General features: G+C 51.5%; 1 protein-coding gene across 3 annotated transcripts in view; it reads left to right on the top strand.

Moving 5' to 3' along the window:
- Positions 1-201: 201 nt before the first annotated feature.
- Positions 202-26,839, top strand: part of LOC145339749 (aryl hydrocarbon receptor nuclear translocator-like) — a 31,894-nt gene continuing 5,256 nt past the window's right edge. For 2 of the 3 annotated variants that reach the window (XM_080184276.1, XM_080184275.1), the window contains exons 1-17: positions 202-440; positions 5,695-5,818; positions 6,818-6,868; positions 9,173-9,217; positions 10,352-10,565; positions 11,910-12,123; positions 13,833-13,935; positions 15,846-15,911; positions 16,386-16,471; positions 17,432-17,505; positions 19,112-19,246; positions 20,394-20,468; positions 20,911-21,062; positions 22,758-22,818; positions 23,350-23,452; positions 24,435-24,537; positions 26,227-26,377. In XM_080184276.1, coding sequence (XP_080040402.1) covers positions 419-440; positions 5,695-5,818; positions 6,818-6,868; positions 9,173-9,217; positions 10,352-10,565; positions 11,910-12,123; positions 13,833-13,935; positions 15,846-15,911; positions 16,386-16,471; positions 17,432-17,505; positions 19,112-19,246; positions 20,394-20,468; positions 20,911-21,062; positions 22,758-22,818; positions 23,350-23,452; positions 24,435-24,537; positions 26,227-26,377 — 1,779 coding nt within the window. In that variant the 5' untranslated portion in view covers positions 202-418. The remainder of the gene's footprint in view (positions 441-5,694; positions 5,819-6,817; positions 6,869-9,172; positions 9,218-10,351; positions 10,566-11,909; positions 12,124-13,832; positions 13,936-15,845; positions 15,912-16,385; positions 16,472-17,431; positions 17,506-19,111; positions 19,247-20,393; positions 20,469-20,910; positions 21,063-22,757; positions 22,819-23,349; positions 23,453-24,434; positions 24,538-26,226; positions 26,378-26,839) is intronic. The other variant, XM_080184277.1, reaches the window with a different exon arrangement.

Below are 26,839 nucleotides of genomic sequence, written 5' to 3'. Positions count from 1 at the left end.
GGGCAGGTACGACGTTGTTTGGCCTATGGAGCTGCCAGTCATATGGGTTGCCGCGCCCCGGCGGCAGCGATTGGACGATCTGAAGAGTACGGGGGCGGGAACCCGATCGTGATTGGTTCGAACGGACGTCTGTCAAGTGCCCGTCCCGCCCCCTCTATAAATGGGCAGTAAGTGCGGTTGCGAGGGGGCGGGGGGAAACAGCAGGGTTGGTTGCGCCACTCCGAGAGGAGGCGGAGGGAAGACGAAAGCCGCCATCTTGTGGAGGCTCCGCGACGCCCGGGATTATTTTCCCATCCTCCTCCTTTCGCCTTTGTTTTCGGAGTAAAAATCGCGAGTTGGGAGGGCAAAGCGGAGTGCTAGAAGAGGCTGTGCGGCGTCCTCGGATGTGCGGGCCCGGGCAGCCAGGAGCACCCGGCCTATGGCCGCCGCTGTCAACACAGGTGAGCTTCCCCCACTCCCCGAAAATCGAGGCCCAGGCTGACTAGGCCGCAGCGCTTCTCCTCCAGCCTGGCTCCTCGCCGTTAGTATCGCCGCGAAAGGGCTTGTCCGCCTCTCATTGAAGCGGCGGGAGTCACTCGGGCGAGTTTGTTGCCCCTCTCCGCGATGTTTCCCGTTGGATCGCTCTCTGTAATGGGGACTGTCTATGTAAACATCTCATGTCACGCTGCAGTGGCGTCCTCCAGGCCAGCGGGGGACGCTGTTGGCTAGGGTGCTATTGCTCTGTGACCTGTTTACATAGGCAATTCCCATTGATTTATTATTATCCCATGTACTGGACTACAGTGAAAAATATTTGTCTTGTGCTGTATGACGAAGCATACTGTTCATGGAGTACATAAATTTGATTGTCACATGTATTGGGATACATGAAAAGTTTTGTTTCTTGTGTGCTTTACAGACAAAGCATACTGCTCATAGAGAACATAGATTTGATTTATTATTGTCATGTATTGGGATATAGTGAAAAGTATTGTTTCTTGTGTGCTGTACAGACAAAGCATACTGCTCATAGAGTACATAGATTTGATTTATTGTCACGTGTTAGGGTGCAGTAAAAAGTATTGTTTCTTGCACGCTATACAGACAAAACATACCATACATAGATTTGATTTATTATTTTCACATGTATTGGGATACAGTGTAAAGTATTGTTTCTTGCCCGTGGTACAGACAAAGCATACTGTTCATAGAGTACGTAGATTTAATTTATTGTTACATGTATTAGGGTGCAGTTAAAAAGTATTGTTTCTTGCATGTTATACGAACAAAGCATACCGCTCGTAGAGTACATGGGGAGATGGAAAGGAGAGGATGCTGAATGTAATGTTACGGTCACAGCTAGGGTGTAGTGAGAGATTTGATTTATTATTGTCACTTGTATTGGGACACAGTGAAAATTAATTGTTTTGAGCACCGTACAGTCAAAGCATACTGTTCATAGAGTACATGGGTTTGATTTATTATTGTCACGTGTTGGGATACAGAGGAAAGTATTGTTTCTTGCGCGCTATACAGACAAAGCATACTGTTCATAGAGTACGTGGATTTGATTTATTATTCCTTGCACTGGGATACAGTGAAAAGTATTGTTCCTCTTGCAATGTACGATATAGCATACTGTTCATAGAGTACATTGATTTGATTTATTATTGTCACATGTATTAGGATACAGTGAAAAGTATTTTCTTGCGCACTGTACAGGCAAAGTGTACAGCTCATAGAAGGGAGAGTGCAGAATGTAGTGTTACAGTTATAGCTATGGTGTAGAGAAAGATTTATTATTGTCACATGTATTGGGACACGGTGAAAAGTACTGTTTCCCGCACTACGACATAGCATAGCGTTCATAGAGTACATAGATTTTGTTCATTATTGTTGGATGTATCGGGATACAGTAAAAAGTATTGTTTCTTGCGCGCTATACAAAGTATACCATTCATAGAGAAAGAAAGAAGAGAGTGCAGAATGCAGTATTAAAGTCACAGCGAGGGTGTAGAGAAAGATCAACTTAGGGTGAGGTAGACCCATTCAAAAGTCTTACAGCAGCAGGGAAGAAGCTGTTCTTGAGTCAGACACTGAGTACGAATCCGATACATCTTTGGACACGAAGGGGCAACTGTGCCATGCATTGGCATATTTGGGTGTACAGGTACACAGGTCACTGAAAGTGGCAATGCAGGTGGAGAAGGTAGTCAAGAAAGCATACAGCATGCTTGCCTTCATCTGCCGGGCCATTGGCGCACAAAAGGTTGTTACAGAACATTAGGGGGCATGGAGTTGGGGGTAAGGTGTTAGCGTGGATAGCGGATTGGCTGTCAAATAGGAGGCAGAGAGTAGGTGTCAGTGGGTGCTATTCGGATTGGCAGTTGGTGACTAGTGGAGTGCCCCAGGGATCGGTGCTGGGGCCTCAGCTATTTACCATTTATATAGATGATCTGGAGGAGGGAGCTGAGTGGGTGTCGCAATTTGCTGATGACACCAAGATAAGTGGAAAAGCAAATTGTGCGGAGGGTGTGGAAAGTCTGCAGAGGGATCTAGACAGGCTGAGCGAGTGGGCGAGGACCTGGCAGGTGGAATACAATGTTGGCAAGTGTGAGGTTATCCACTTTGGCAGGAATAATAGTAGGAGGGACTACTATTTAAAGGGTGAAAAGCTGCAGCCTGCTACGGTGCAGAGGGACCTGGGGGTCCTTGTTCATGAGTTGCAAAAACCCAGCCTACAGGTGCAGCAGGTGATCAGGAAGGCGAATGGGATTCTGGCCTTCATGGCGAAGGGGATTGAATATAAAAGTAGGGAGGTCTTGCTGCAACTGTACAGGGCACTGGTGAGGCCGCAGCTGGAGTACTGTGTGCAGTTTTGGTCGCCGCACTTGCGCAAGGATATTTTGGCCTTGGAGGGAGTGCAGAGGAGGTTCACTAGGCTGATACCGGAGTTGAGGGAGTTGAACTATGAAGAGAGGCTGAATAGACTGGGCTTGTACTCGTTGGAGTTTAGAAGGATGAGGGGGGATCTTATTGAGATGTATAAGATGACGAAGGGGATGGATAGGGTAGAGGTGGAGAGGTTCTTCCCGCTCAGAAAGGACTGCAGGACTAGAGGGCACAGCCTCAAGATAAGGGAGGGGTGCAGTTTAGAACGGAGTTGAGGAGGAACTTCTTCACTCAAAGGGTGGTGAATCTCTGGAATTCTCTGCCCGTTGAAGTGGTGGAGGCTACCTCGCTAAATATATTTAAGGTGCGGGTAGATAGGTTTTTGGTAGGTATGGGGAGAAAGCGGGAAAGTGGAACTTATCCACTTCAGATCAGCCATGATCATATTGAATGGCGGGGCAGGCTCGAGGGGCTAGATGGCCTACTCCTGCTCCTATTTCTTATGTTCTTATTGAGTTTAAAAATTGGCAAGTCACGTTGCAGCTTTATAGAACCTTAGTTAGGCCACACTTGGAATACAGTGTTCAATTCTGGTCGCCACACTACCAGAAGAATGTGGAGGCTTTGGAGAGGGTACAGAAAAGATTTACCAGGATGTTGCCCTGGTATGGAGGGCATTAACTATGAGGAGAGGTTGGAGAAACTTGGTTTGTTCTCACTGGAACAACGGATGTTGAGGGGCGACCTGATAGAAGTCTACAAGGTTATGTGGGGCATGGACAGCGTGGATAGTCAGAAGCTTTTTCCCCAGGGTGGAAGAGTCAATTACTAGGGGGCACAGGCTTAAGGTGCGAGGGGCAAAATTTAAAGGAGATATACAAGGCAGATTGGATGCCTGGAACTCGCTGCTGGGGGAAGGAGTGGAAGCAGATACGATAGTGAGTTTTAAGGGGCGTCTTGACAAATCCATGAACGGGATGGGAATAGAGAGATATGGTCCCCGGAAGGGTAGGGGGTTTTAACAGGCTTGGAGGGCCTGTAATTTTCTTTGTTCTTTATACAGGATGTTGGACTGATTATCTACAGGGACAGAAGCACTGATGGTGTTTAAATAGACACTTGGAAGGTGCCGTGAGCTAGCAGGTGTAGGGCTGAAGGGCTGGAAGTTGGGATCAGTTCCAAGGTGAGATTTTCTTGAGGTTTCCTGGCTGTGAGATTGAGGTCTGTGTTTAAACATACTGTTAGTTCACTTGGCCTCCATCCTGTCTCCTAATTAAACCCTCCTGTTTTGTTTTTGTAAATTTGCGTGACTGCTTGGAATTTATTCACCACAATAACTTCCTGTGCCAGGCTCGAGAATGCATTGTGTCAGCTTGAATGTTTGGTTTCAATCCTGTGTCCTTGCCCACATGGCCTCTGTCTGGGCAATTCGGTTTATCTTGCCTGTGCTAGCCCTTTCCCCAGCGATTTAGGGGACTGATCCCAGCTTCTCCCAGTCTCTCTCCACCCGTACTCCCTGTCCCCCTCCCTCTCTCCCTCCCTGTCCCCTTCCCTGTTCTCCCTCTCTATCCCCCTCCCTCTCTACCTTCCCTGTTCTCCCTCTCTGTCCCCCCTCCCTCCCTCTCTCTTCTGCTCTCTGTCCTCCCCCGCTCCTGCTCTCTGTCCCCCCCCTCCCTCTCTCTCCTGGTCTCTGTCCCCCCCCCTCCCTCTCTCTCCTGGTCTCTGTCCCCACCCTCCCTCTCTCTCCTGCTCTCTGTCCCCCCCTCCCTCTCTCTCCTGCTCTCTGTCCCCCCCTCCCTCTCTCTTCTGCTCTCTGTCCCCCTCTCCCTCTCTCTCCTGCTCTCTGTCCCCCCCTCCCTCTCTCTCCTGCTCTCTGTCCCCCCCTCCCTCTCTCTCCTGCTCTCTGTCCCCCCCTCCCTCTCTCTCCTGCTCTCTGTCCCCCCCTCCCTCTCTCTCCTGCTCTCTGTCCCCCCCTCCCTCTCTCTCCTGCTCTCTGTCCCCCCCCTCCCTCCCTCTCCTGCTCTCTGTCCCCCCCTCCCTCCCTCTCCTGCTCTCTGTCCCCCCCTCCCTCCCTCTCCTGCTCTCTGTCCCCCCCTCCCTCCCTCTCCTGCTCTCTGTCCCCCCCTCCCTCTCTCTCCTGCTCTCTGTCCCCCCCTCCCTCTCTCTCCTGCTCTCTGTCCCCCCCTCCCTCTCTCTCCTGCTCTCTGTCCCCCCCTCCCTCTCTCTCCTGCTCTCTGTCCCCCTCCCCTCTCTCTCCTGCTCTCTGTCCCCCCCTCCCTCTCTCTCCTGCTCTCTGTCCCTCCCTCCCTCCCTCCCTCCCTCCCTCCCACAGTCCAAAGATGTGCAGGTTGGGTGGAATGGCCATGCTAAATTGCACCTTAGTGTCAGAGGACTAACAGAGTAAATACGAGGATGGGGCCTGGATGGGATTGTGGTCACTGCTGGTTCGATGGGCTGAATTGTCTCCTGCACTGTAGGAATTCTGATTATGTGCTATGCACTGGGAGGTGCGCTCTGTCTCAAACCATGGTGAGGTGACAGTTTTTAAGGCACAATTCTTGATGGTGAGGCTGTGATACATACTTCCGTCCACAAGGGCCCGCTGCTGTATACATCTCCCAACAAATCGGATATTAGCTCCCCGCGGGGTTGCAGATGCAGGGCCGAGGACAGGGGCTTGGCGGGATGTTGTTTCGGAGAATCAGTGCAGGCTCGAGGGGGCTGAATGGCGCCTCGCTGTGCTGCAGGGATTCTGTTTCCCATTGGTGAGGCTCGTTTCTCCCCACACCCCGCGTGCACTCATGCCGACTTTTCTTTTCCAAGTTGCAGAAATGGCTTCGGAGATCGGAGGACCGCTGGGTGTGTCGATGACTGGGAGGCCCGGAGCGGGAGCACAGCCTCAGTCCAGTGGGGGAATAGTGTCCCGACCAACCAAAAGACACCCAGGGTAAGGAGGCTTTGACTCACTGCAAGGTTACAAGGAGCAGCTTTTGACACACATACCTGGGAGTGAGTTACAGACTGGAATCCAATCGAGAGGTTCGGGGTGGTTTACATATAGAATAACAGATACCCGGGAGTGAGTTACAGACTGGAATCTAATCGAGGGGTTTGGGGTGGTTTATATATAGAATAACAGATACCCGGGAGTGAGTTACAGACTGGAATCTAATCGAGGGGTTCGGGGGGGTTTATATATAGAATAACAGGTACCCGGGAGTGAGTTACAGACTGGAATCTAATCGAGGGGTTCGGGGTGGTTTATATATAGAATAACAGGTACCCGGGAGTGAGTTACAGACTGGAATCTAATCGAGGGGTTCGGGGTGGTTTATATATAGAATAACAGATACCCGGGAGTGAGTTACAGACTGGAATCTAATCGAGGGGTTCGGGGTGATTTATATGTAGAATACTGGGGGTCATTCATAAGTCACCTTGATGTTCACAAGCAGAGTCAAGGTAATAAGAGTGTCAGAATACATTGGACATGTTTCTCCTTTCGGGTTTTTGTTAAATACACTTTATCAATTTGTCACATCACTGTAAAGCTTAAAGTTAGTTTTATTATCCCACTGAAAAATAGTCTTCCCTCAACGTGGAATGCCATAAGCATAGACAAGGGTCATGGGTGGAGGGGGGACTCATAATGTTAAAATGGCGGCACGGGCTCGTTGGGCCGAAGGGCCTGTTTCCCAGGCTGTTTTGTTCTTTGAAAAGCCATCTTGAGGGGGAAATCCGCAGGAGGCTTTCAAAACTTGCTCTGGTCCTGGGAGTGCTTGCGGTGAAAGTTCTTTAGTGGAGGCAAGGATTGAGGGTTAGCACGAGGCGGTGGGGGGGGAAAGTTTGCAATATGTCTTCGCCATGAAGTTGTTAAGATGTGGAATTCTTCCGTCAGCATTCTGTTGTGGCAGGAATCTTTTCATCGACTGTTTGTCCTTTCTAGACTCGATTTTGATGATGACGACGATGGGGAGAGTAGCAGCAAGTTTCCAAGGTTGGTGTAACTCTGCTTTCGTACTTATTAAACCACTGGCAAAGCCTTGCCAGCGGAGAAGCTGGTTTCAGTATTCGGTTACAAAGGGGGAAGATTGTTCTTCTCTCTGAGAACTAACATTCAACCGTTCTGAGGAATATCTCCCTTTGTAATCACGCCATCCTTCTCTCCGTTCCATCCCTCTGATGTCAGCCAATTCCATGCATTCCCCCATGATGATAGTATGTTAATTGCGATGTGCTGACACACACCTGAAGTGCATTGTTTAAGTACCTGGAGCATTTGTGAAGAGGGACTGCTGGGGCACTGGGTTGCTTTGCAGGAAGAAGTCTCACAATACCAGGTTAAAGTCCGACAGGTTTATTTGGTAGTAAACGCCACTAGCTTTCGGAACACTGTTCCCTCGTCAGGTGAGTGGGGAGTTCTGCTCACAAACAGGGCATATAAAGGCGCGCACAGTTGACAAAATACTGATTAGAACGCGAGCCTTTACAGCTAATCGGCTATTCAAATTAAACCAAACTTCAGACTAAAGACTCGCATTCTAATCAGTATTCTGTAAACTGTGTGTGTCTTTATATGCCCTGTTTGTGAGCAGAACTCTCCACTCACCTGACGAAGGAACAGTGTTCCGAAAGCTAGTGCCGTTTACTACTAAATAACCCTGTTGGACGTTAACCTGGGGTTGTGAGATTACTTACTGTGTTTACCCCAGTCCAACGCCGGCATGTCCACATCGTTGCTCTGCAAGAAGCAGGCGTATGTAAATAAACCTGCACTGCAGCAAAGGATCTCTTCCTGCTTCATGCTTCATCTAGTCTGGGCTTTTATTCGCCCCCTGCTGTTTGTCCACCAGCCTAAACCGTTCGAAAGGCCTCCAGCCAGGTTGCCTCGCCTTTTGGATGACTTTTCGCCAGAGCTCTGACGGAGCTCTGTTCTCTGGGTAGGTCAACTTTGCTCCCTTGCCATAGATGCCCTGAGATACCACAGTTTGGTATGCTCTGCCCAAGATTGCAAGAAACTACAAAGGGTGGCGAACATAGCCCAGCCCCATCACGCAAACCAGCCTCCCATCCATTGACTCCGTCTACACTTCCCAATGCCTATGGAAAAGCAGCCAGCATAATCCAGGACTCCCACGCACCCCGGACATTCTCTCTCCTACCTTCTCCCATTGGGAAAAAGATACAGAAGTCTGAGGTCACGTACCGACCGACTCAAGAACAGCTTCTTCCCTGCTGTCATCAGATTTTTGAATGAACCTACTTAGCATTAAATCGATCTCTACACCCTAGCTATGACTGTAACACGTTTTGCTGTCTCTCCTTTCCTTCTCCCCTACTTACTGTGTGACAGGATGTTTTGTCTGTATAACGGGCAAGAAACAGTACATTTTACTATATCTCAATACATGTGACAATAATAAATCAAATGTATGTACGCTATGAACGGTATGCTTTGTCTGTATAATGTGCAAGAAACAATACTTCTCACTGATTTGATTTATTATTGTCACATGTATTGGGATACAATGAAAAGTATTGTTTCTTGCACGCTATACAGACAAAACATACCGTTCATAGGAAAGGAGAGAGTGCAGAATGTAGCGTTACAGTCATAGCTAAGGTGTAGAGAAAACTTAATGCGAGGTAGGTCCATTCAAAAGTCTGACAGCAGCAGGGAAGAAGCTGTTCTTGAGTCGGTCGGTACGGGACCTCAGACTTTTGTATCTTTTTCCCAATGGAAGAAGATGGAAGAGAGAATGTCTGGGGTGTGTGGGGGGTTCTTGATTATGCCGGCTGCTTTTCCCCGAGGCAGCGGGAAGTGTAGACGGAGTCAGTGGATGGGAGGATGGTTTGCGTGATGGACTGGGCTACGTTCATGACCCTTTGTAGTTCCTTGCAGTCTTGGGCAGAGCAGGAGCCCATACCAAGCTGTGCTTTCTATGGGGCATCTGTAAAAGTTGGTGAGAGTCCGTAGCGGACATGCCAAATTTCCGTAAATCTTCTGAGAAAGTAGAGGCGTTGGTGGGGCTCTCTTAACTATACTGTCGGCATGGGGGGGGTGATCTGGACACCTGAAAACTTGAAGCTCAATAAATCTAATCAGAAGTCAGACCTGCTGAGATTTTCCAGCGTTATAGTAAAAGTTGTCTGAAAGACACAACAGAAAAACCACCAGGGGCAGGAATAGATGTCCGCAGACAGAAGTGGGCACACTATAGAATGTTGCCATGTGGGGAAATAAAGGCGTCGGATGTGCGGGGCTCACTCGAGTTAACCTGTGGTGTTTTTTTTTGTCTAGATGCGATGACGATCAAGGCCCCAATGACAAAGAAAGATTTGCGAGGTAACGGCACTTCTGCGTCACCGACCCGACCCTTACCCTGCAGTACCTGGCTGCAATACTTCCTCGGAAAAGCTCTGGTGATGAGGGATAAGGTGGCTGAGCGGGATGCCTTTGTGCGGAAGCCCGCTCTCTCAGCTGGCACGGGGGGGGGGGGGGGGGGGAGGAGGGCAGGAGGGCGGTGGGTGCTAGGCCGCTCCCGCCACTGATTTCTTGCTTATTCGGGCCCCTTCGGGGACAGAATAAAAGCAGGAGCGGACACTGATCAGACCCCATTTTGGAAAATTGTGCGCAGTTTTGGGCCCCGTATCTAAGGAAGGATGTGCCGGGCCTCGGACAGGGTCCAGAGGAGGTTCACAAGAACGATCCCTGGAATGAAGAGCTTGTCGTGTGAGGAACGGGTTGAGGACTCTGGGTCTGTACTCGTTGGAGTTTAGAAGGATGAGGGGGGGGATCTTATTGAAACTTACAGGATACTGCGAGGCCCTGGATAGAGTAGATATGGAGAGGCTGTTTCCACTAGTAGGAAAAACTAGAACCAGAGAGGGCACAACCTCAGGCTAAAGGGACGATCCTTTAAAACAGAGATGAGGAGGAATTTCTTCAGCCAGAGAGTGGGGAATCTGTGGAACTCTTTGCCGCAGAGGAGGCCGGGGTCACTGAGTGTCTTTAAGACAGAGATAGATAGGTTCCTGATTAATAAGGGGATCAGGGGTTATGGGAGATGAGAAAAATATCAGCCATGTTTGAATGGCGGAGCTGACTCAATGGGCCAAGTGGCCTCATTCTGCTCCTGTGTCTTACGGACACTTGATGTTCGCCACCCCCTCCTGGGGTCTCGGGATTGAGGCAATTTCTCCCCACTGTGTTCAAGCCCAGTGTTTGTGTGTGTGTGTGTGTGTGTATGTGGGGGGGGGGATGCAATTCAGATTCCAATCACATCGGTGTTGGTGGGATCTTGCTATGTAGTGGTTGCCATGTTACGAAAGTCACCGTGCAACCCAAAAAAGAACTCTTGTTGACTGTGGAGAGGTGCCAAACAAACGCGGGATACCTTTTCCTTCCTCATGCCCTCCTGCCCCCATTCCTGTTTCGCCCCCTCCCCCCAAACCAAACCCCTTCTTTTCGTCACCCCAGGGAGAACCACAGCGAGATCGAGCGTCGGCGGCGGAACAAGATGACGGCGTACATCACGGAGCTGTCCGACATGGTGCCCACCTGCAGCGCCCTGGCCCGCAAGCCGGACAAGCTGACCATCCTGCGCATGGCCGTCTCCCACATGAAGTCGCTCCGGGGCACGGGCAACACCTCAGCAGACGGCACGTACAAGCCCTCCTTCCTCACAGACCAGGTAAGCGGGCTGGGGAGAGGGGGAGTGTGCCCTGGCGCCAATCCTCACGCCAGGAGTGACAGGGCTGGGGTGGATTTTTTAATTTATTCACGCGTGGGACATGGATGTGGCTGGCTGAGCCAGCATTTATTCCATAGAATCCACACGGTGCAGAAGGAGTCCGTTTGGCCCATCGAGCCTGCACTGACCTCAATCCCACCTAAGTCGTATCCCTGTAACTCCACATATTTACCAGCCTAATCCCCCTGGGATTAAGGGATAATTTAGCATGGCCAATCAGCTAACCTACACATGGCCATGCGAAATTGCCCCTTAGTGTCCAAAGGTGTGCAGGTTAGGTGCTAAGTTGCCCAGTAACCTAACCCGCACACCTTTCGACTCTAAGGCACAATTTAGCACGGCCCATTTGGGATCACGAGCTTTTGGAGCGCTGCTCCTTCTCTCAACTGATGAAGGGGCAGCGCTCTGAAAGCTCGTGACCCCAATTAAGCCTGTTGGACTTGAACCTGACGTTGTGAGACTTCTTGCAGTCATATTTGCAGGAGTGACAATAAAAACGGACTCAGAGCATTTATAAAGAGAGACTGCTCTCGGAGAGAAGGACATCCCAATACATGCAACAGTAATAAACCCCGAGTTTTCTTCAGGTGAGCGGAGAGAGAGATTTCACAAACACGGCATATAGAAGCCAAGACACCATTGTAGGATAATGGATCTGTGATTATCCCTCTCTCCACTCCCTCTCTGCATTGTCAGTACCTGTAAAGACTTGCATTCCAACCATTCTTCACATTTCAATCTAATTATCTTACAGTTGTGTCTTGGCCGCTATACACCGTGTTCATTACCCTACAATTGTGTCTTGGTCTCTGTACACCATGTTCATTATCCTATAATTGCATCTTGGCCTCTGTACGCCATGTTCATTATCCTACAATTGTGTCTTGGCTTCTGTACGCCATGTTCATTATCCTACAATTGTGTCTTGGCTTCTATACGCTGTGTTCATTATCCTATAATTGTGTCTTGGCCTCTATATGCCGTGCTTGTGAAACCTCCCTCTCCACTCACCTGATGAAGGAGCAGCACTCCGAAAGCGCGTGATCCCAAATAAACCAGTTGGACTTTAACCAGGTGTTGTGAGACTACCCACCGTGCCCCCTTTTCTACCCTAGAAAGACATGACCATACTAGTTTAATTCACGAGTGTGATATGGGCCTCGTGGCAAAGCTCTGTATTTGTTCCCTGGAATGGGGCTTTGCGGGGGATTGTGGGGAGAATCGGAGCGCTTCCCCTGCTGGGCACCTGGAGTTAACAGGAATGTTTCTTTCTCCGCACCCCAGGAATTGAAGCACCTGATCTTGGAGGCGGCGGACGGATTCCTGTTCGTGGTGGCGTGCGAGACGGGCAAGGTGATCTACGTGTCGGACTCGGTGACCCCGGTGCTGAACCAGCCGCAGACTGAGTGGTTCGGCAGCACCCTGTACGACCAGGTCCACCCCGACGACGTGGACAAGCTGCGGGAGCAGCTCTCTACATCCGAGAATGCCATGACAGGTAAGGGTGGCAGCGGCCGGACAGGGAGGGTCAGGGTGTGGCGGTCAGTTCTGGCAGGGAGGCTTTGGAGAGGGCGCAGAAGAGGTTTGTTTTGGTCACCGCGTTACAGTGAGTCTTTGGAGAGGGTGCAGAAGAGGTTGTCCACCTGTATTAGAGGCTACGAGCTGTAAGGAGAGGCTGGACGAACGAGAATTGTTTTCTCCGGAGTGGCGGAGGCTGAGGGGAGTACTTGACACCGTGCGTGGCAGGGTGGGACACTGGTTAGCACTGCTGTCTCACAGCTACAGGGATTGCTGGCTTGGATCACTGTCTGTGTGGAGTCTATACATCCTCCCCATGGGTATGGGGTCTGTATGGGGTTGCAGAGATAGGAGAGGGGTATCAGGGCTGGAGGAGGTTACAGTGATAGGGAGGAGATGTGGGGGGGGGCTGGAGGAGGTTACAGTGATAGGGAGGGGATGTGTAGGAGCTGGTGGAGGTTTTGTTTTCATTCATGGGACATGGGCATCGCTGACTGGGTCCAGCATTTATTGCCCATCCCTAGTTGCCCTTGGAGGGACAGTTGAGAGCCAACCACATTGCTGTGGCTCTGGAGTCACATGTAGGCCAGACCGGGGTAAGGACGGCAGATTCCCTTCCCTAAAGGGAACCAGATGGGTTTTTCCGACAATGGGTCATCAGTAGATTCTTAATTCCAGATTTTTTTAAAATTGAATTCAAATTCCGCCGTCTGCCGTGGTGGGATTCGAACCCGGGTCCCCCAGAACATTAGCTGAGTTTCTACATTAATAGTCTAGGGTTAATATCACAGGCCGTCGCCTCCCTACCAGAGATAGGGAGGGGCGTGTAGGGGCTGGAGAATGTTACAGGTTGGGAAGGAGTGTAGGGGCTGGAGGAGATTATAGAGATAGGGAAGGGGTGTAGGGGCTGGAGGAGATTATAGAGATAGGGAAGGGGTGTAGGGGCTGGAGGAGATTATAGAGATAGGGAAGGGGTGTAGGGGCTGGAGGAGATTATAGAGATAGGGAAGGGGTGTAGGGGCTGGAGGAGATTATAGAGATAGGGAAGGGGTGTAGGGGCTGGAGGAGATTATAGAGATAGGGAAGGGGTGTAGGGGCTGGAGGAGATTATAGAGATAGGGAAGGGGTGTAGGGGCTGGAGGAGATTATAGAGATAGGGAAGGGGTGTAGGGGCTGGAGGAGATTATAGAGATAGGGAAGGGGTGTAGGGGCTGGAGGAGATTATAGAGATAGGGAAGGGGTGTAGGGGCTGGAGGAGATTATAGAGATAGGGAAGGGGTGTAGGGGCTGGAGGAGATTATAGAGATAGGGAAGGGGTGTAGGGGCTGGAGGAGATTATAGAGATAGGGAAGGGGTGTAGGGGCTGGAGGAGATTATAGAGATAGGGAAGGGGTGTAGGGGCTGGAGGAGATTACAGAGATAGGGAGGAGGGTGTAGGGGGCTGGAGGAGATTACAGAGATAGGGAGGAGGGTGTAGGGGGCTGGAGGAGGTTACAGAGATAGGGAGGAGGGTGTAGGGGGCTGGAGGAGGTTACAGAGATGCGGGGGGGGAATTGACACAATGAGGGAATGGTTTGAGGGAGGTAGGTGGCGGGGGCTGGAGAAGCTCGTGTTTGAGGGGTCAGTGACGTTAGGTGTTAAATTGCTTTTCATTCTCCTCCCTTCTCTCCCCCTCCCTTTTTGGGGCAGGTCGGATTTTGGATTTGAAGACGGGGACAGTGAAGAAAGAGGGCCAGCAGTCATCGATGAGAATGTGCATGGGATCACGCAGGTCCTTCATCTGCAGAGTGAGGTGATTGGAATGGACGGGTCTGAGCTGCAAGTGGCCATCCTCTTCATAGACCGTCAGATATCGGAACAGCATTAGGCCATTCAGCCCACTGAGTCCACGCTGCCGTGGCTGATACGTTTCTCAACCCCATTCTCCTGCCTTTTCCCTGTGACCTTCAATCTCCTTACCCACACGGGTGGCACAGCGGTTAGCACTATTGCCTCACAACGTCGGAGACCCAGGTTCGATTCCCAGCTTGGGTCACTGTATGTCTGTGTAGAGTCTGAACGTTCTCCCCGTGTCTGCGTGGGTTTTCTCTGGGTGCTCTGACTTCCTCCCACAGTCCAAAAATGTGCAAGTTAGGGTGCATTGGCCATGCTAAATTTTCCCTTAGTGTACCCGAGCAAAAGTGTGGTGACTAGGGGATTTTCACAGTAACTTCACAATATAATGTGAACCGACTTGTGACTAATGAATAAACTTTACGTCAAGTAGATTTGTAGATCTGATTGGCACCGCATCCGCAAACATCCTCTTCCTTCCACCACCGATGCTCAGTAGCAGCAGTGTGCACTATCCACAAGATGCACTGCAGCAATTCACCAAAGATCCTGAGACAGCATCTTCCAAACCCACAATCACTTCCATCTATAAGGACAAGGAGCAGCAGATAAATGGGAACACCACCACCTGCAAGTCCCCCCTTCCGAGCCATTCACCGCCCTGACTTGGAAATATATCGGCCGTTCCTTCGCAGTCGCTGGGTCAAAATTCCGGAATTCCCTCCCTAACGGCATTGTGGGTCAACCCACAGCACTGCAGCGATTTGAGAAGGCAGCTCACCACCACCTTCTCAAGGGGCAACTAGGGGCGGGCAATGAATGCTGGCCCAGCGAGCAACGCCCATGTCCCACAAATTAAACCTTTTTAGAAGTATCTGTGTGTCTCTGTGTTAAATACACTTAATGACCCGGCCTCCTCTGTGGCAGTGGGTTCCACAGATTCACCCTCTGGCTGAAGAAGTTCCTCCTTGTCTCAGTTCTAAAGGGTTATCCCATTACTCTGAGGCTGTGCCCTCGGATTCCTAGTCTCTCACACTAATGGAAACATCTTCCCTGCGTCCACTCTATCCAGGCCTTTCAGTATTCCATATGTTTCACTGAGATTCCCCCCCAAACGCCATTGAGTACAGACCCAGAGTCCTCAGACGCTCCTTATACATCAAGCTTTTCATTCCTGGTATTGTTCTGGTGAACCTCCTCTGGACCCTCTCCAGGTGTTCCACATCCTTCCTTAGATACGGAGCCCAAAATGATAGAAACTATTCCTTACTGGTTATCTGCCTCGCAGAGGTCACATGTTGGTCGTTGCCTCCCTTGAGAAATCTTGGCTGGAAAGGATTGTGCTTTCTTAATGAATACAGCTATTGGGGGGTGGGGTAGCACGGTGGCACAGTCGTTAGCGCTGCTGGATCACGGTGCCAGGACCGATGTCTGTGCAAAGTCTGCATGTTTGCCCCTCTGTCTGCGTGAGTTTCCTCCCAGAGTCCAGAGATGTGTATGTTAGGTAGACTGGCCATGCTAAATTGTCCCTTAGTATCCAAAGATGTGCAGGTTTGGGTGGATTGGCCGTGCTAAATTGCCCCCTTGATGACAGATGACCAGGGTTGTTGTGGCGTTGCTGCTTGTGGGATCTTGCTGTGTGCAAATTGGCTGCTGCGATTCCTATGTTCCACCTCAAGAAAAATTCATCACTGGCTGTGAAGCTCTTTGGAGTTCCCTGAGGCATTGACAGGTGCAGGTGTTGTGGTAACTCCATCCCCGGAGGGAACAAACTATGGATACGATGGGGCTTTCAGGGTGGACTGGGCTTTTCCTTTACTGCTTCCTGGAAGTGTTGTGATTTTCTTTCTAACAATCTGTTCTTAACAGGTGTGGGAATGCAACCGAGGATCCAGGCTCCATGAATAGACTTAGCTTCCTGAGGAACCGATACAGGTGAGCCTGACAGCATCGCACCTGCTAGATTCCACCCCCCTACTCCCGTGCTGGGGTATCTGCTCCATGCCAGCCTCTTCCCATCCCCTCTTCGTTCTCCCCCATCCCTCCTCCCATCCCCACATTCTCCCCCATCCCTCCTCCCATCCCACATTCTCCCCCCACTCCCCCCGTGGGAGCAAGTCACACATTCTCCCCTGTGGGAGCGAGGTCCCACATTCCCCACCTCCCCCATGCCCCCTGTGGGAGTGAGGTCCCGCATTCTTCCCCCGCACCCCCCACTCCACAAAGTAATCCCTCTCTCCTTCCAAAGAATTTACACGAAAGTACCACGCACTCGATCTATGGGAAATTGCAGGCTTGAGCCTCAGTTTTTGGTATTGCTGTGCCATGGGGAGAGTGGTTTGCAGTGTCTGTGGTACTGTCCTACCCTCTTCACCCTCTCTCTCTCTCTCTCTCTCACTCTGTTCTCAGGATCGGGCTTGGTCCAGTCAAGGAAGGAGACACACAATATGTGGTGGTGCACTGCACGGGCTACATAAAAGCCTGGCCCCCCGCCGGTGAGTTTGCAGCGTGTGTGTGTGTGTGTGTGTGTGTGTGTGTGTGGCGGTGTGTAGGGGAGGTGGGTTTGTGTCTGTGGCAAATGTGTGGGTGGGCGCTGAGTGTGTCTGTCTGCGGGCGGGCGGGCAGTTTATTAGTATCACAAGTAGGCTTACATTAACACTGCAGTGAAGTTACTGTGAAAATCACCCAGTCACCACTCTCCTGTTTGGGTACACTGAGGGACAATTTAGCATGGCCAATCCACCCTAACCAACACATCTTTCAGACTGTGGGAGGAAACCGGAGCACCTGGAGGAAACCCATGCGGACATGGGGAGAACGTGCAGGGCCCACACAGACAGCGACCCGAGCCGGGAATCGAACCCGGGTCCCTGGTGCTGTGAGGCAGCAGTGCTAACCCACTGTGCTGCCCAGATATTTTGAGAGATAGATACTGGGGGCTCTTAAAAACAGTGAGAAGTCTCACAACACCAGGTTACTCTCAGGTTACGCCAGAGAACTCTCCTCTCACCTGACCAAGGAGCAAACCCCGAAAGCTTGTAGGTTTACTGTCAAATAAATCTGTTGGACTTTAACCTGGTGTTGTGAGACTTCTCACTGTGATTACCCCAGTCCAATGCCGGCATCTCCACGTCATGACTCTTAAAAAGCCATGCAAGACCCCCCTCAACGTCCCCGGGTTCCTGGCACTGTGATTTGGCAGTGCTGACTACTGTGCTGCCCAGTTATTTTGAGGGGTAGATACTGGGGGCTCTTAAAAAGCCATGGAAGACCCCCCTCATCCTCCCCGGGTCCCTGGCACTGTGAGGCAGCAGTGCTGTGGGGAGGTGGAGGATGGTGTATGGGGGGGGTTGTGTATGTGGGGTTGGGGGTGACTGTGAAGGCAGGGGGCGTGTGGGTTGTGGGGCAGTGACGAGTGGCTCCAGCGAGTGTAAACCTTGCTCCTTTTTCCCCAGGTGTGACGCTTCCTGATGACGAGCCAGAGGGGCAAGGAAGCAAGTTCTGCCTGGTAGCTATTGGACGCCTGCAGGTAAGGCCTGAGGCACCCCCTCTGAGTGGCGCCGGAGGCGTCCGCGGCTCTGCCCACCTCACTGGCATTACCCCGCGGGCTCTGAAAGTCGCCTGTCGCGCTGGCGGACGGCAGTTTCCATGGCAACGTGTGCGGGGGGGGGGGGTGGTAAGACCGTGGGAGGGAGGAGCGATGAGATGCCTTGGGGGTCTGCCCCAGGAAATCGCCACCTATTGGCAGTGCCACAGGGGTAGGCTTCAAACTGAAGGACAGACTGCGTCCAAAAAAAGCAGGGTCCACCATTCTACAATACCCAGACTGTCCCACAATCGATCACTGGCAGTGCCGTACCACAGCCAAGGTGCGCAGAGCAAGATCCCACAAACGGTGATGTGCCTGCGTCCGGATTTTAAAGTCTGTCCGTCGGTATCGCAAGTTGGCTTACATTCACACTGCAATGAAGTGACTGTGAAAATCCCCCTAGTCGCCACACTCCTGTTCGGGTTACACCTGAGGGAGAATTCAGCACGGCCAATGCACCCTAACCAGCACTTGGAATATAGTGTTCAATTCTGAGTCACCACACTACCAGAAGGAGGCGGAGGCTTTGGAGAGGGTTACAGAAAATATTTACCAGGATGTTGCCCCTGGTAGGGAGGGCATTAGCTATGAGGAGAGGTTGGAGGAACTTGGTTTGTTCTCACTGGAATGATGGAGGTTGAGGGGGAGACCTGATAGAAGTCTACAAGATTCTGAGGGACAGAGTGGATAGTCAGAAGCTTTTTCCCCCAGGGTGGAAGAGTCGGGGGCACAGGCTTAAGGTGCGAGGGACAAGGTTTAAAGGAGATGTACGAGGCAGATTTTTTTTTACACAGAGGGTGGTGGGTGCCTGGAACTTGTTGCCGGGGGAGGGAGTGGAAGCAGATACGGTAGTGACTTTTCAGGGGCGTCTTGACAAATACATGAATAGGATGGGAATAGAGGGATATGGTCCCCGGAAGGGTAGGGGATTTTAGTTCAGTCGGGGCAGCATGGTCAGTGCAGGCTTGGAGGGGCCAAAGGGCCTGTTTGTGTGCTGTAATTTTCTTTGTTCTTTGTACAGCAGTGGTGACCCCTAGGATGTCATAGTGGATGTTGATTATGAGGGTCACGGACAGAAGCTTTCTCCCCAGGGTGAAAGAGTCAATTACCAGGGAGCACAGGTTTAAAGACTCTAAGGGGCAAGTTAGCATGGCCAGTCCACCTAATCTGCACATCTTTGGACACTAAGGGGCAATTTTAGCACAGCCAATCGACCCAACCTACACATCTTTCAGACTGTGGGAGGAGACTGGAGCACCTGGAGGAAACCCATGCAGACATGGGGAGAATGTGCAGTCTCCACACAGACAGTGACCTGAGCTGGGAATCAAACCCGGGTCCCTGTGAGGCAGCAGTGCTAACCCACTGTGCGCAGTGACTGGGAAGCGCCACTTAGCCGGGATGTTTCTCCGGGGTCGCTTGTGGGCGAGGCGGTTCACGAGGGTGTGTTTAATTTTTGCCTCCTCTCTCTCTTTCTCTCTCCACCCCGCTCTCTCTCTCTCGCCCTCCTCCCTCTCTCTCTCTCTCCGCCTGTCGTACCGGCAAGATCACCAGCTCACCGAACTGCGTGGACATGAAGGGCACCAGTGTGCCCGTCGAGTTCCTCTCCAGACACAGCACCAACGGGGTATTCACCTTCGTCGATCACCGCTGCCTGGGCACCATCGGCTACCAGCCTCAGGTAAGGGCGCCGTCGGGTGCAGGGGAGACTCCAGACAGGCCGCTGAACAGGAGTGGCGGGGGCGGTTGCGGGGTGGTAGGCTTTGGCGTTGGACAGCCTCCCAATCCTTAACCGAGGGGGTGTGAGACAAGCGAATGAGGTTCTTTGAATCCCCTACAATGGAGAGAGAGGCTATTCGGCCCATCCAGAATGCCCCAACTCGCCAATGGAGCATCTTACTCATGTCCACCCATCCCCTGTAACCCCACACATTTACCATGACTAATCCACCTCACCTGTACGTCATTGGACACTAAGGGACAATTTAGCATAGCCAATCCACCTCACCAGCACATCTTTGGACACTAAGGGACAATTTAGCATGGCCAATCCCCCTAACCTGCACAGGAAACTGGAGCACCCGGAGGAAACCCACGCAGACACGGGGAGAATGTGCAGATTCCACACAGTCACCTGTGGCCACAATTAAGCCTGGGTCCCTGGCGCTGTGAGGCAGCAGTGCTAACCCCACTGTGCTGCCCACGTTCCTGTGGGCAGAATTGCTTGTTGGCTCCATCCCAGTGCCCGCTTTCTCCTGATAAGGTGGCCTTCTCAACCTGCGGGATTGGTGTTGCTTTTCTTGTCCCCACATGAACCTTCCCGGATGGGCACAGGGTGACTGTTGAGGTTTAAGAACCCTGGCACTTTGGTTTGGCCCTTATCCTGGCATGGCTGGGTTTTGGCGAGCTAATTATTTTTATTAATCTACGGGACATGGGCATCGCTGGCTGGGCCAGCATTTATTACCCATCCCTAGTTGCCCTTGGAGGGGCAGTTGAGAGTCAACCACATTGCTGTGGCTCTGGAGTCACATGTAGGCCAGACCGGGGTAAGGACGGCAGATTTCCTTCCCTAAAGGGAACCAGATGGGTTTTTCCGACAATGGGTCATCAGTAGATTCTTAATCCCAGATATTTTTTATTGAATTCAAATTCCACCATCTGCCGTGGCGGGATTCGAACCCGGGTCCCCCAGAACATGAGCCGAGTTTCTGGATTAATAGTCCAGCGGTACTACCACTAGGCCATTGGCTCCCCTTGCTCTATTGCCACCTTGAACAGAAACTCTTCTTGGTCAAAGTAAATGTCTGTTTTTCTCTCGTTGTCAGGAGTTGTTGGGGAAAGATATCGTGGAGTTCGCTCATCCCGAGGATAAGGGACTTCTACGCGACAGCTTTCAGCAGGTAAGGAGCAACTCCCATGCCACAAGTTGTCCAAGAATGACTCCTTGTAGGCACGTGAGAGCACAGGAGGGGCAGTTCAGCCCTACAGGCCCATGCTAGCTCCCTGTAGAACCCAGTTTCCCCCACTCCTGCTCCACCCTCCACCAAAGCCCGACAAGTTTAGTTCCCTCAAGTGCCTTGCCAGTTTCCAGTTGAAATCATTCGTTGTCCCCCTGTCTGCCTCCCAACAGAGAGAGAGAGAATCCCAACAGTGCAGAAGGAGGCCATTTGACAACAGCAACTTCATTGCGCTGTTATTGTAAACCGACTTGTGACTTTAATAAACAAATTTTTGAACAGTATTTCCATGGCAACAAACACCAGGCCAACAACACTGGCGAAGCTGCATTCAGATGGCACCTCTGACTCGTGTCTCCCCCCCCTCTCTTCCCGCTTGCTGCAGGTAGTTACGCTGAAGGGGCAAGTGCTGTCTGTCATGTTCCGATTCCAAGCCAAGAACCGGGAGTGGGTGGTGATCCGGACCAGCAGTTTCACCTTCCAGAATCCCTACTCGGACGACATTGAGTACATCGTCTGCACCAACACCAACGTCAAGTACGTCCCTGCCCTTTAACCTTCTCCACGCGGTTTTCGATGGGCTGAATGCAACAGGTGTGACCTTTGCCTTCCCTCCCCCCAATAACTTACCCTTTTAATTTTGAATTTATTTTTTTCGTGGAATGCAGATGGGGCTGAGAGCGCAGAAAAGATTTACTAGCATGCTGCCGGGATTTGATGGATTGAGTTATAAGGAGAGGCTGGATGGACTGGGACTTCTTTCTCTGGAGCATAGGAGGCTGAGGGATGATCTTATAAAGGTCTATAAAATCAGGAGGGGCACAGATCAGCTAGATAGTCAATATCTTTTCCCAAAGGTAGGGGAGTCTAAAACTAGAGGGCACAGGTTTAAGGTGAGAGGGGAGAGATACAAAAGGGTCCAGAGGGGCAATTTTTTCACACAGAGGGTGGTGAGTGAGAGGAACAAGCTGCCAGAGATAGTAGTAGAGGCAGGTACAATTTTAAAAAGCATTTAGACAGTTACATGGGTAAGATGGGTATATGAGAACATAAGAAGTAGGAGCAGGAGTAGGCCATCTAGCCCTTCGAGCCTGCCCCGCCATTCAATAAGATCATGACTGATCTGATAGTGGATCAGTTCCACTTACCCGCCTGCTCCCCATAACCCTTAAATGTCCTTACTGATCAGAAATCTATCTACCCGTGACTTAAACACATTTAACGAGGTAGCTTCCACTGCTTCAATGGGCAGAGAGTTCCAGAGATTCACCACCCTCTGGGAGAAGAAGTTCCTCCTCAACTCTGTTCTAAACTGCACCCCCCCCCACCTTATTTTGAGGCTGTGCCCTCTAGTTCTTGTTTCTAAGTGGAAAGAATCTCTCTGCCTCTACCCTATCTAGCCCCTTCATTATCTTATATGTCTCTATAAGATCACCCCTCAGCCTTCTAAACTCCAATGAGTACAGGCCCAGTCTATTCAATCTCTCTTCATAAGCTAACCCCCTCATCTACGGTATTAGCCTAGTGAACCTTCTCTGTACTCCGTCCAAGGTCAATATATCCTTTCACAAGTAAGGGGACCAAAATTGCACGCAGCACTCCAGTTGCAGCCTCACCAGTATTTACACAATTGCAGCAAGACCTCCCTGCTTTTATATTCCATCCCCCTCGCGATAAAGGCCAACACTCCATTTGCCTTCTTGATCACCTGCTGACAAAGAGGGATATGGGCCCATAGCAGGCAATTGGGACTGTCTTAGGGGTTAAAAGCTGGGCTGGACAAGTTGGGTCGAAGGGCCTGTTTCTGTGCTGTAAACCTGAGTCTATTTGTTGCCCACTCCTAATTGCCCCTTGAACTGAGTGCCTCGCTCGGTCAGAGGGGGGCAGTTAAGAGTCGACCACATTGCTGTGTGTGGGTGGTGTCTGGAGTCACATGTAGGCCAGACCGGGTAAGGACAGCAGATTTCTTTCCCTAAAGGGAACATTAGTGAACCAGATGGGTCTATTTTTTTGCAACGACAATCGATGATCATTGTCACGGTTGCCATTACCGAGACTCGCTCTCAATCCCAGTATTTATTAATCGGATTTAAATTCCCACCAGCTGCCCCGGGGGTGGGTTTCGAACCTATGTCTGCCGCGCCCCCCCGCCCCCCCCCCTCAAAGTGTTCGCCTGGGGCTCAGGATTACCAATCCAGTAATATTGCCACTGTCTTATCTCTCTTCCCACAGGCATCTGCAGCAGCCCCCCGCCATCACTGCACAAGAGGAGTTAACCTATGAGCACCCACAGGTAAACTGGCCCATAATAGAAATGTGGGTTTTTACTGTAAACCAGGCCCAATCCCCGTAATATTTACCTTTCTAGTCCCCGGACACTAAGGGGCAATTTAGCATGGCCAATCCACCTAACCTCCTTTTTTTTTTGGAGTGTGGGAGAAAACCCACGCAGACACGGGGAGAGCATGCAAAGTCGACACAGAGGCCGGAATCAAGCCTGGCTCCCTGGCGCTGTGAGGCTGCACTGCTCACCCTTAGAACTTGCAAGAGGCAACCCCCAACCCCTCTGCTGATGTGTGTGGGTGGGTGGGGGCGGCGGGGTGGTGAACCTGGTGACACTGGCCGCAATCAGTGTGGCACACTTTGGACACCAGATGGATTGCTGCGTTCTCTTTGTCGTGGGCTGGCGTTCTCTGCGTTTGGCCGGCTCCGTCTCGCGTCCTGTGGCTGAGTGAGTTGGTCAGCAAGGCGACGTTGGTGTTGATTTGTGGTCAGCGGAATTTATCTGACTCTCCGCCAATTTGTGCTTTATGTTGTGGTTCAGGCTGCTGCTCCAGAACACCCCAAACCCATCAACAAAACGGAACCCCTTTACAGCAGGGAGACTGACTCACGCTACTCTGACATCTACCCGGACATTCCCACAGGCAAGCAAAGCAGTTCCGTCCCTTCTCCTTGGTATATATGTTGTTAACTTTTCATTCTCTGTGCAGTCCCTCTTGTCGCTGTCCGTTGTGGCTCTGTTGGAATCTCTCTTGCCTCAGAGTCGAAAGGCTCTGGGTTTGAGGGGCCACCCCCAGTGCTGGGACTGAGGGTGTGCCCCACTGTGGGAGGGTCGGTGCTGAGGGAGTGCCCCACTGTGGGAGGGTCGGTGCCGAGGGAGTGCCCCACTGTGGGAGGGTCGGTGCCGAGGGAGTGCCCCACTGTGGGAGGGTCGGTGCCGAGGGAGCGCCCCACTGTGGGAAGGTCGGTGCCGAGGGAGCGCCCCACTGTGGGAGGGTCGGTGCCGAGGGAGCGCCCCACTGTGGGAGGGTCGGTGCCGAGGGAGCGCCCCACTGTGGGAGGGTCGGTGCCGAGGGAGCGCCCCACTGTGGGAGGGTCGGTGCCGAGGGAGCGCCCCACTGTGGGAGGGTCGGTGCCGAGGGAGTGCCCCACTGTGGGAGGGTCGGTGCCGAGGGAGTGCCCCACTGTGGGAGGGTCGGTGCCGAGGGAGCGCCGCACTGTGGGAGGGTCGGTGCCGAGGGAGCGCCGCACTGTGGGAGGGTCGGTGCCGAGGGAGCGCCGCACTGTGGGAGGGTCGGTGCCGAGGGACATTGAGTCTAGGTCTGCCCCCAGTCCGATGACAGGCACAGTTGAAAGGGAGTTGGGGAGAGCTGTGTTCTCCCTAGTGTGTGGGGGACCAATGTTGATCCCTCAATCCTGGTCTAGGACATGGTGATAATGCTTTGGTGGAAGCTTGCTGTGCACTGATTGGGTATGGCACTTCGTACAACAGAATTGTCATCAGTTGATTTTGGGACAAGAGGAGGGAGCATTGTAACTGAACGATTACGTTCGACTGCAGTCAGTAACTCATTGCATATTTCGCTGATCCTGTACGTTTAAATGTTGCTTCCTCCTCTTGCACAGCTGACCAGAGTAAGGTAATGCCCTCGACGGCCGGCACCGGGAACCCGCAGATTTACCCGCAGGGGAGCTCCTACTCAGCTACACGATCAGCCCAGAACTTCAGGTACTGTTACCCTCACCGGCAGATTGCAGTGCTGCTCCGAGCGGCTCCCAGCTGGCCAGGATAACCGAGGCCCGGGAGTTAAAGTTTATTTATTAGTGTCGCAAGTCAGCTTACGTTAACAATGTGACAAAGTTACTGCGAAAATCGGCTAGTCACCACTACTGTTCGGGTTACACTGAGGGAGAATTTAGCACGGCCAGTGCATCCTAACCAGCACGCCTTTCAGACTGTGGGAGGAAACCCACGCAGACACAGGGAGAATGTGCAGACTCCGCACAGACAGTGACCCGAGCCGGGAATCGAACCCGGATCCCTGGCGCTGTGAGGCAGCAGTGCTAACCCGCTGTGCCACCCCTATGAGAGCTGAATTTGGAGCTGTTACTCTGGCAGGTGTCAGTTGCGCTCTGCCTCTGTCACACCGCACATTTCCTTTTATACTTGTGATGACGTATCAATATCCCCCCCCCATGATATGGTTGGTCCTAGGTTGCCAAAGCTATAAAATTTAAATTTAATAGATGTTTGGTATCTAAGTGCCTAATTCAAATTTAAAAAACTTCAAATGCCTGGGATCGGGATACAGTGAAAAGTATTGTTTCTTGCGCGCTATACAGACAAAGCATACCGTTCATAAATCAAATCTATGTACTCTATGAACAGTATGCTTTATCTGTATAGCACACAACAAACAATACTTCTCACTGTATCCCAACACAAGTGACAATAATAAATCAAATCTATGTACTCTATTATTGTCACGTGTATTGGGATACAGTGAGAAGTATTGTTTGTGTGCTATACAGACAAAGCAATACTGTTCATAGAGTACATAGATTTGATTTATTATTGTCACATGTATTGGGATACAGTGAAAAGTATTGTTTCTTGCACGCTATACAAAGCATACCATTCGTAGAGTACATAGATTTGATGTATTATTGTCACATGTATTGGGATACAGTGAAAAGTATTGGTTCTTGCGCACTATACGGACAAAGCATACCATTCATAGAGTGTGTAGATTTGATCTATTATTGTCATGTGTATCGGGATACAGTGAAAAGTATTGTTTCTTGCGCGCTGTACAGACAAAGCATACCATTCATAGAGTACATAGATTTGAATATTATTGTCACATGTATTGGGATACAGTGAAAAGTATTGTTTCTTGCGCGCTGTACAGACAAAGCATACCATTCATAGAGCGTGTAGATTTGATCTATTATTGTCATGTGTATCGGGATACAGTGAAAAGTATTGTTTGCGCGCTGTACAGACAAAGCGTACCATTCATAGAGTACATAGATTTGATTTATTATTGTCACATGTATTGGGATACAGTGAAAAGTATTGTTTCTTGCGCGCTGTACAGACAAAGCATACCATTCATAGAGCGTGTAGATTTGATCTATTATTGTCATGTGTATTGGGATACAGTGAAAAGTATTATTTCTTGCGCGCTGTACAGACAAAGCATACCGTTCATAGAGAAGGAAAGGAGAGGGTGCAGAATGTAGTGTTACAGTCATAGCGAGGGTGTAGAGAAAGATGTAGAATAGAAATGTGAAGTAGAATATAGAATGGCGGAACGGGCTCAAAGGGCTGAATGGCCTGCTCTCGCTCCTTATTCCCATGCTGCTGTGTGTGTAAAACCTCTGACTCCTCCTGTGGTCCTTCCTCCCCTGACAGTGCCCCCGCCGCCATGGTCCCCCCGGTCAATATGGTACAGCAGCAGCCAGCCTCGGCGGGACAGATCCTGGCTCAGATCTCGCGACAATCGGCCGGCAGCCAGGTCACCGGAAACGCATGGAGTGGAAGCCGGCCTCCGTTCCCAGCGCAGGTCTGTCTCTTCGAGCTTCTCAAAGCCTCTTAACTGCCGGGGAACCTTCTTCCCTTCCTTTCCCCGAGGGAGGAGTGGGGGTGGAGGGAGAGGGGAGGGACGATGGGAGGGGTGAGGAGGATGGTGGAGTGGGAAGGGCTGGGGGTAAGGGGTTGTGGAGGGGGGGGTGGGACTGGGAAGGGGGAGGGGGGGTTGGAAGGGAGGGGAGGGTGAGAGGCTGTGGTGAGGGTAAGGTGATGGAAGGGGGTGGGGGTAGGAGGGTAGTAAGGGTGGGGTGGGTGGGGTGGGAGGGGTGGTGTGGGGAGGAAGGGGGTGAGTTGGGGGGCTGAGGGGTGGGGTGTGGGAGGGTGGGGGGGGTGTGGGGAGGCGGAGGGGTGGAAGAGAGGGTGGTAAGGGTGAGGAGGTGGTGTGGGGGGAAGGGGCGGATTTGGGGGGGCTGAGGGGTGGGAGGGGGAAGGAAGG

This window comes from Carcharhinus amblyrhynchos, unplaced genomic scaffold (genome assembly GCF_965287045.1).
Source record: "Carcharhinus amblyrhynchos unplaced genomic scaffold, sCarAmb.v2.hapA scaffold_650, whole genome shotgun sequence".
NCBI lineage: Eukaryota > Metazoa > Chordata > Chondrichthyes > Carcharhiniformes > Carcharhinidae > Carcharhinus > Carcharhinus amblyrhynchos.
The sequence above is the reverse complement of the archived record's forward strand: the minus strand, read 5'-3'. Positions and strand labels throughout refer to the sequence as shown.